General features: G+C 40.3%; 1 protein-coding gene across 1 annotated transcript; it reads left to right on the plus strand.

Moving 5' to 3' along the window:
- Positions 1 to 3,022: 3,022 nt before the first annotated feature.
- On the plus strand, positions 3,023 to 10,051 carry LOC117556254 (carbohydrate sulfotransferase 12-like). The gene is made up of 6 exons (XM_034231564.1): positions 3,023 to 3,172; positions 4,509 to 5,144; positions 5,393 to 5,535; positions 8,469 to 8,597; positions 8,758 to 8,950; positions 9,455 to 10,051. The coding sequence occupies exons 2-6, from the start codon at positions 4,620 to 4,622 to the stop codon at positions 9,725 to 9,727; spliced, it is 1,263 nt and encodes a 420-aa protein (XP_034087455.1). The 5' UTR covers positions 3,023 to 3,172; positions 4,509 to 4,619; the 3' UTR covers positions 9,728 to 10,051.
- Positions 10,052 to 10,255: the final 204 nt, after the last annotated feature.

The following is a 10,255-nucleotide window of genomic DNA, read 5'->3' on the forward strand; positions in this document are numbered from 1 at the left end:
AAAATCTCATTTCATAAACGGATAAGTCTTCTCAGAATCTGCTGTTTTTAAAGCGCATCCTAAAACTGAGTTGCCTCCAGAGGTCACTGCGTCAGAGGTTTAAATAAACCATTGACTGATCCCTTAAGCTGTCACTGAAATGTACTTCAGATGATATAAATATGTCTATCTCTCACTATAGTTAAAAAATATTTGTAAGTCAAAGTCACACAATGCTTCACATTGAATGCATTTTGTGGTCCTGGAAGATACAGCAGAGATCATAGGTTGTCTATTCTTCTGGACAGCTGGCCTCTCATTAAGCTGAAAGTGTTCCTCGTGCATTTATGAAGCCATCCCTACCATGACTGACGAGTCATTTAATCTGCTATGGGAAGGTAAAATAAGTATAGTTTATTTTGTGAGGTAAATACACTGTTCTGAGATTGTGCAGGTTAACTGTTGCTTGTCAAATGGCTTAATTTGTGTCACTGTTCTGAAGACAAACCAATCCTGCAGCATACAGACAGCAGTTGGTTCTCCATGTGCCAACAGCTTTACGGTTCATTACTCATCCACAGGTCTAATGTTTGGTTCCACTTTAAGTATTGACTCTATAGCTGCAGGGATCTTTCACCTCATTAACCTAACAGCTTAATGCATACAGATGTTCACAGATGTTTGTCGAAGTGAACAGAACAGCCGACTTGAAGAACTAGTAGTAACGATGTGGAGTAACGCCCACAAATGTACCTTACCATCTGTTACATGTTACTTGAACCATGTCCTAAAATGTTGCAATCTTTTTATTTAACTTAAAAAAAACATTTGAATTAAGTTATTTGCTATATTTTGGATTGCACAAGCTGTGGAAGAAGTACTCAGATCCTTGGCTTAATCTAATTCAAAGCAGTGGTGGACATTAACTAAGTAGGCTATTACTATGCATGTCATCTTTCGCTCTGACGCAGATGCCCAGCCCTGGGCAGCCGCTATCTCCCATAAGGAGGGGCTGCCCTAGCATTTTGTTGTTGTTACCAGTTTATGACCGGGCAACTCTCGGTTAGAGATAGTTATTGTTATGGGACACCTGGCTGGAACACATCCTTCTCGGGGTGTAGATGACCCCGAGCTAAGCGACCGACAACAAATGTGATTCAGTGTCCCTCAGCTGTTTAGTCTATCTATTGAAGAATGTTGATTATTACACTCTGAACTATTTAAAACGTCGAACTACAGAAGGGGTCTTCAGAATTGATTTGGCATCTCTACCGTGTCCGTGTGGTCAGACCGTGGCCCTACTTGTCTAGTGAATTCTCCGGCCGAAGCACCAAATAAACCGTCAGTGTTTGCCATCAAAGCTCCAGCTCTCCTCGTGCCTCTCTGAGTCCTGTTTCCAATTGCTTCAGAAGTTTCCCCCACACTTACTATAGGCCTACTTCAGTTAAATTATAAGGTCCCTGTACTTTGGTATTTTCTTTTCCTGCTTCTTATAGGCTACTACTTCTCCACTACAATTCATAGATCAATATTGTACTTTTAATTCCACAATATTAACTTACTTTGCATAAACAAGCAGTCTAAAAAGTACTTAAATTAGGCCATTGTTTACCATACAACAAACATAAATGCACCAATAATTACAATATTTTTGTATATATTATTCTGAAATTGGCCGCTCTGCTTGATGAGTAGCTACTTTTAATTTGTTGTACTCCAAAAATATATTTTAATGCTTATACTTTTGTAATTTTACTTGAATGCAGGATAGTAGAGTTATTCTGTTATATGCTGTAAGAAAACCTTTTGTTTAATGTAGAATGTCACTTTAGGAGACAAACAATTATAGTGAAGTAAACAGGACAATATTTCTTCTGGGAACAAACTGTAAATCTGAGAAGGTTGTGGCACCATCCAAGATATTTTACTTTCTGGGGGAAATGCCATCTCTGACTTTTTTAGTAACGGGATCTGTGTGTTCTTAACTTTCAGTCGACAGCCGCCTCGTGCTTCTGATGTGGAGACAGCAGCCAACCCATAATTTCCCCTTCAGCTCACAGATGTTATAAATATAGAGACATCTCTTCATTTAATCATGGGTTATTCCATGTTTAGGCTTTTATGACTTGCAAATTAAGTCCAGAAAAGTAGAGAGCATTTACACATATCTTCCAGGTAAATAGATATGTTCAATGTGATGAAAGTCAGTATCTCTGGAATAGCCTAAATATCCCATTATGTTCTAATTTTGCTTATTGGTTATTTTGTGCTTTGATACAACTTTATTTATTCAGATCTGATGAAGAGCAGTTGTGATTGAAACATCATATTGGAGCCCTGCAGTATGTAAGCCATTTACTCTTTGTCCATTGTCTGCTCACCTTCTGCTTTTCACCTGTCCCATTAGAGTTGAACATACGTGCACACTCCTTGTTGTAAGATGATATCAACTGAGTACCTGAAGTTCACAACAATTACAAATAAGTAGACTGTTGCAAATGAAAATCCTGGATCTATAGGCTCCCCCCAACGATGCTCATTAAATGTGTATTTTTTTAAATAAAAATAAAAATGAATCAAAAAAAGCCAAAGGAACTATAGCATAAAATAGAGCTAAAATACATAAATAATATACAAGAAAATTGATATGAGCTACATTTGTGGTAGTCGGGTAGACAATATTAATGAATTAATAGAGTGTAGGAATATAGTAAATATTTATGCAAAACAAGAAGTATTTTACTGAGGCATATGTAAATAGTAAGTCTTGATTTAGTCTATAATTGGCACATTCGGATTTAGTAGGCTATCTTTTGCAATTGTGACATTTATATGATAAAAACGTCTCATTATTTGACAAACCATGAGAAGGCTATTAAATAATACTCTTTTTTGTATTTTTTTGGCGCCTTTATGAGGCCTCCCGAGGGTCCCAGGACCTTACTTTGACTGCCATAGGCGTAGGCGGGTTTATGGTTTCATAGCCTAAATCCGGACAGCATGTGTTTTGAACTGGAGTGTGTGGCTGGATGTTCTTCAAATAACGCGAGATTTGGCTTCGGTCTGTGTAGAGAGCAGACCGCCACAGTCCTGTCTGTGGAGCCCACCCGGTCTCATCCACCGGACAGACGGACATAGAGAGGGACACCTAGCAGCGACAAAGGGCTGACCGACCATGGAGCTCATCTGCCGGGTAAGAAAACACCCTGTTCAGGTCACTTGCAGTATTTATTCTCAGACAGATTAATGTGCAGACTCGTTTAATTGTCGCCGTGATGCTCCCGGTGTGAAGGGCATAAAGGGAACAGAACCAACCGGGCTGTTCGTGCACCTCAAAGGCGGCGTGATGAGGCTGTTTGTGTTGGGAGGAAGCGGAGGAGACTGTGGAGGAAAAACAAATTCATATCCTAGGCTGTTGCATGTGGACTAACAGGAAAATGTGCGTGTGCATGAGAGAGGTACAGTGTCCGCAACGGCCGGTGAAAGGGCACATTGTAACATGTGTACTGTATAAATTAGGTTTTTTTCCGAACGAGGTCTAGGAGGAGGTGATGGTGGTTCCTATGCGAAATAGAAAAATATTAACTCAATTAAAGCAGTGTCTGCCTTCCTTCATGAATAGCACACGTAAAAAACAGCACAAGTATAGTATCCGAGTAGTGTTATAACTTGTGTAGTGCATACTTGGCTCTGAGGTCAACCGACACTGGAGTCCACATACATTGTTGTTCCTTTTTTATTTTGCGTGTGTTTGTTCGCACGTGTGTTTAAAAAAACAGCGCGTGCCAAGCCACGAGTGTTTGTAGATGTTGATTTCTGAAAATAGGCCCCTCCAGTCAACGTGGAGTTTAAATGGAAAACTAAGTGGAAATAAAAACCGCAAAAAAAACTATAATTTTCAAAATATATGAGCCTTTCTCTATGATCTCCCCCTCTCTGGGTGGTATGCTGCTTTTATTAGGACCCTCGTTTTTTCACTGTTTTCCCTGACAGCAGATGTTTTTATGGGACAATAAGGGGAGTAAATCCTCCACAGGCACTGGACTGAAGAGCCTCCACCCCCACACGGTTGTTCACATCTCCGTGACAGCTGAGCGCCCCGGGCGGAGCCTGAGGTTCCCACGGCCCCTGGGCAAATTCACACCGGTCAAAAAAATTGTTTTTGTGACACATACTTGAAAAATATTCGCTTAAAGATTATACCCAAAGGCCATCACACTTTGATGTTAGACTGTAGACTACGTTCAACTTTTTACATGGTTTAGATAATTTGAAATAACTCTAATGTAACTATATTTACAATAGTTTATATATGATTTATCTCTGAAGTTAAGTTGTAGTATAGAGTAGCATACTACACATTAAGTACTTGCTAAATGTACTTGGTTGTATTTCACCACGAGTCCCCAGTATGTGTTTCGTGTTGTGTTTCATTTTCTAAGAATAAATCAGTTGTCATTCCATTTTACCTCATTAGGGCTGTAAAAGCAGAAAAGGGGTCTCAGTTACATTTCCTGTCTCTTTTTTAGTTGCAGCTGGCAAGCAGGAAGTGCGTCCTTCCGCGATAGGCCGCCACCATGGAGCTGAGATAACCTCTTCCTCTTTTCTGCACCAATCACTGCACCCGATCAAATATAACCATGGGAACATGGCGTGGACTACGAGTGGCGTTTATCCTGGGGTCTTTGTTTATGATCCTGCTGATAATCGTGTACTGGGACGACGTCGGGGGCTTCAACCTCTACCCCCTACAGGAGCCCAAACACGAGTCACTGCACCCTCGGGCGACTGCTGGGTCCCCGCACTCTACGTCCAGACCCCAGAACAGTTCTTCCTCCCCCGTCCCCACTACTGCTCGCAGCACAACACTGGTGTCTGAGGAAACAGGAGGAGCAGCTGAGGAGCTTACAGAGGAGGAGGGGAAGGAAAAACAAGAACAGAGACAGCAGGAAACAAGGGAGGATGAGGAGAAGGAAAGGAGTCGTACTACTGCGGACAATAGGGAGCAGGAGGACAGGAAGCAGAGGATCATGGGTGTGTGTTCTGGGAAAGACGCTGTTGAATTCCCCGGAAGTACCCGGCCGTTTGAGCAGATCCCAAACAGGGAGCTGGATCACCTGATAGTGGATGACACCCACCAGATTATCTACTGCTATGTTCCCAAGGTACAGCTGCCTTGTTTATGTGTGTCTATTTGTAGAAACATGTAGGTTGTGAACACATGTGGGCGGTGATTTAACCGTGAGTGGATGTAAGTGTAAAATAAATAACAAGAAGACAAGAACATTTAAATCATAGTGAATGTTTACTGAAGCATTTTTCCACTGGTCAAAAGACACATTCACACAAGTTTACAGCTCCTCTTAGTCTTTCTTAACACTTTTTATTTTCTCCATCTTTATTCTGCGTTTAGGTGGCGTGCACCAACTGGAAGAGAGTGATGGTGGTCCTGTCTCAGTCTCTTATCTCGCCCTCCTCAGGAAAACCTTACACCGACCCGGAGGCTGTTCCTCCTGACCTCGTACACAACTCCTCTATCCACCTCACTTTTGCCAAGTATGACACACACACACACACACACACACAAAATATGTACACAAAGACAATTTCATAAAAGGTATTTTTATGTTATCCGTTAAATACATTTTATTTGTATAGGGATTAGCAAAGGCCACAGTCAGGAATATGGTAATATATCCAAATCCCTCTAATGCCACCTGCACAAAAAGAATATATTTGTAATCCCTCCGTAGCCTAAATTGTGTTTTTGAAATGTTTCTGCACATTGCACAGCCATAATTCTGAGTGGAGAATTACTTAATCTTCATTACTTGCTTTTATTAAATACATTTAATCTAAAAACAGAAGTAAGCCTCCATCTTAAAAACCTGCCATGTGGGATTTATGTGATTGCAGAATGACCTTGTTGACCTCAATGGTACCAATCATACCTACTTTTAAAACTAATCTCCTATTAGAAACTGTTGCATTATAATAATATCATTATTGTTTATCAATTACAATCGAAAGACACCATAATCATTTATTCCATGAATGAGCTGCAGACCAGGTAAAACTCATGTGTTGCTTAGCTTTCATCAACATTTAAGCAAAGAAAGGGAAGGGGCACTTTAGTTTGAGGTGATGGCCTGCAGTATTAAAGAAGCATCAAGTGTTTGCAATAAATATAAACATGGGCGTAGGAAGCATCCTCAATGTGGGTGGGACAATTTGACAGGGGGTGGGCAGGTGGTTGACCTCACCTCCTCTAGGGGGTTCCGGGGGCATGCTCCCCCGGGAAGATTTTTTTTTTTTAAATGTTGAAGTTAAATGCATCAATCTGCTGCACTTTGAGAGCAAAATTAGGGACTAAATCTATGGATACATCTCTCAACACCCATGTGAAACAGAACTGTAAGCAGATTTACTTTTTCTTTATGCATATTTTACAAATCACACATTTTTGTGTTACTGTCATATAGTATGAGTTGGAATTATTTCATACCTGTTATTCTCTTGTTTTTTATAACCATAATGATCATATAAAGTTGTGCCTTGGAAATACTTGTTTGCATAAATGATTACCAAACCGTTTGAGAACCACACTTAGACTAAAGTTAACTATCTAAACACTCAGAGAGTCCATTACCTCACTGAGCTGTAGTTATCAGCCTCTCAGTTTGACAGGAGAGGACTCTCCCTCCACCTCTTTAATAACAGCGCCTTATATCCGGGTGCTAGTGGAGCACGTTCAACCCAGTCTCACGGCATTTCGTGTTCACCAACACGATTTTTAATCTATTGATTCGTGTTCACCAACACGATTTTCCCCTTTTTTTCGTGTTGCACAGCACGATTTTAAAAGCAATGTATTTCTATTGGTAGTATGTTTCAACCCAGTCTCACGGCATTACGTGTTATAGGAAGACCGGAAGCTGTGTGGTTCATAAAAACATGTTCTTACTCAATATCAAGCCACGATTATTGCTTTTATTTAAAATCGTATCATTTCTGACTTTTGTTGCCGTCTGTGAGGGAAAAAAATGAGGCTCAGAGCCTCAGGATACTGAAATCTGTATTTTTAAAATCTTTTTTTCCTTCTAATTTGTTATTGTTTCCAAAATAACACACTGTTATTTAGTCAACAATAACACACAATTATCCTTGTTTTTATTTATTTGTTTAATTCTATAATCTCTGGCTTTTTTTGAGTCTTTCAGGAACTGAATTTAACATGTTTTTATGAACCACACAGCTTCCGGTCTTCCTATAACACGTAATGCCGTGAGACTGGGTTGAAACCTGAAACATACTACCAATAGAAATACATTGCTTTTAAAATCGTGCTGTGCAACACGAAAAAAAGGGGAAAATCTTGTTGGTGAACACGAATCAACAGATAAAAAATTGTGTTGGTGAACACGAAATGCCGTGAGACTGGGTTGCAACGTTCGTGAACTGTTAGCGCCGGAGCCTCGCAGCGGGGAAATTGTGGTGCGCATAATTTTACAACTAAAGACACAGCTACACAAAAAACGCAGCATGTGTACGGCTCATGTGTACGGCTCATGTGTACGGCTCTGAGAATCTGCCTTGGTACAAAGTAGCAGTGAAAACATGGTATGAATTTCATTGATTTAGGAATTCTCACAATAAGCAAGTGGAATGGATTTGATAATGAAGCACTGACACAGCGCTCTACAAAGAGCGGAGAGTGGATAGACCGATTCACGGACTTTCCACATAGTAAAAGTGGGGGGGTCTAAACTAATCATTTTAAAAGGTTGGGGGGACTTGTCCCACCCTCATATAATGGCTGCGACGCTCATGAATATAAACAGTAACTTCTGTCATTAAGATCATAACTTTAAGGTGTATTTATTATATTTGAGCAAAGATGTTTGGCTATACCACACAAGGAATAATTCTACACAGAAACTTGTTGAATATTATACTGCACGACCAAGCAATGAATTTGGATAAAAGACATGTTTTAAAGAAAACATTTAGCCCACACCAACAAAATCCCTACAAAAGAAACCAAGCCTGCACAATAATTTAACAACTCAGTAAAGGAATCTCTTCCACAAGTCAATAAAATGTGTCTTGACAAGAACTAAATGCCAGACAAACCACACACCTTAATGACAAACAGTAAAATAAACCATTTAATCTGGTTGTCAAACCAGAACGTTTACTGTATGATTTCTCACCTTGGTATTTTTTTCTCCACTTCCTTTTTAAAGCTGTGTTTTTCTCTGTGCACTGATATAAAAAACTAATCTTTTACCCTCAAGGGCTCCTGTTATGGAATCATAGGATTTGCATAATAAAAAATCAGTAAAATAATGAGAAAGAATATGAAAAAAAGGCACATTAAATAGAATAATCTATGTATCTATTGCATAAAACGAAAGCATTAAAATCACAACTCAACAAGGACGCCACTGAAGATCTGCTCTCGTGTTCCTCTTTGTGTCTTTTTCCAGGTTTTGGAGGCATTATGGTTCTTTGTCCCGCCACCTGATGGCACTCAAGCTCCAGCACTACACCAAGTTTCTGTTTGTGCGCGACCCTTTTGTTCGTCTTATCTCGGCTTTCAGGAACAAGTTTGGAAAGTGAGTGTCTAAAACTGGATGGTTAGACAGAGTGGGTGTGTTACTGTGTAAGTGTTTGCGTTGTGGGTGAGGCTGAGGAATGGGCTTCACTCTTGATTAAACAGCAGTCGTATCTTTGTTGAATTGTGAAAAGTGTGTGTATTTGTGTGTGTGTTTTCAGGCCTAACGAGGACTTCTATAAGCAGTTTGGTTCTGTCATGCTGCGTCGTTATGCTAATGTGTCGGGCAGTTTGCCAGAGACAGCGGCGGAGGCGTTTGCAGCAGGAATCAAACCGACGTTTCAGCAGTTTATCACATACCTGCTGGATCCAGAGACAGAGAGAGAGAGTATCTTCAACGAACACTGGCGGCAGGTATTTATCTCACAGAGCAGTGTAAAGCCGCACTTAATGCAGCATGGTATTATCCATGAGTTGATGTACAATTCCCCTTTGGATGATCATATCTATGCTGTTTGGGATTTCTTTCAGCATACACATTTTAGTACGAGGCCTACTTTATTTTCTTCATAACATATGCCTCAGCTCGGTTAATGTAATTATTTACACAAAAAAAAACGTTCAATTCAAATCACACTAACATCAACAGAAGAGGTCAAGAGCAAAACACAGATTAAGCAATGTGGCAAAAACACTCTGCCAACATTTGTTTAAAACTGACCAGAAAGATGTGGAAGTCGAGTTTAAGTCTACCGTACTGGTAATTCCAAGACCAAGGGGCCGCTAGATTTATTTTCCAGTCTCAGTCACATGTGGCAATTTAAACCTCACCAGGGGTATTGGTACTAACAAAGTCACTAACAGACCCAGAAATGAATGTCGTTTTCAAATTGTATGCCTGATTTTTGTGTGTTTCAGGTGTACCGTCTGTGCCATCCATGCCAAGTGAAGTATGACTTCATTGGACGACTAGAATCCTTAGAAACGGACGCGGAGCACCTGCTGAAGCTTCTGGAGGTGGATCATCTACTACACTTCCCTTCAGGGGCTCGAAACCGAACTGCAGCCAGCTGGGAAAGAGACTGGTTTGCACAGATTCCCATCGCAATGAGGAGAGAACTGTACAAGCTGTATGAACCTGACTTTGAGCTGTTTGGCTATCCGAAACCTGACAGCACGCTCCACCAGTAGACAGCACCGAGAATCAACCACCTGCGCACAGCCAGCAAATGCCTTTAAAAATCAGTCTATGATGCTGTTCTTTTGTTTTTTTCATACCTCAAATGACAGAAGTGCCTGCCAGTATTATTTTATTTTTGTCATCATTACATATCTGAAGCACACCTGTTTACAAGCTGCGTTATCACAGTCTGGTTTCTCCATGTAAAGGCACTTTGAATAGTATTTTGTGAATAGAATTTTGGTAAGTCATTGGAAAAGACTGGTGTCAACTATTGGCTTTCATCTCTCTGAAGGGAAATATGATGCAGAGAAATAAAGTTTTTTGCAACCGTTTGACATTCTCTTTTTAGATTTACGGTGTATGTGAAAGACGTATTCAGATCATTGACTTCAAGGGGTAGTTTGGGTTTTGTACAAAAGGGTTGTATGAGGTACTTATCCATAGTTATATTACTTATATCAGATGGATGATAGAGCAAACTAAGCGATGGAAGCCGTGGTAGACCAGTGGAACTGGAACTTTGTTCTGCAAAGTAA

This window comes from Gymnodraco acuticeps, unplaced genomic scaffold (assembly GCF_902827175.1).
Source record: "Gymnodraco acuticeps unplaced genomic scaffold, fGymAcu1.1, whole genome shotgun sequence".
In the NCBI taxonomy this organism is placed as follows: Eukaryota; Metazoa; Chordata; class Actinopteri; order Perciformes; family Bathydraconidae; genus Gymnodraco; species Gymnodraco acuticeps.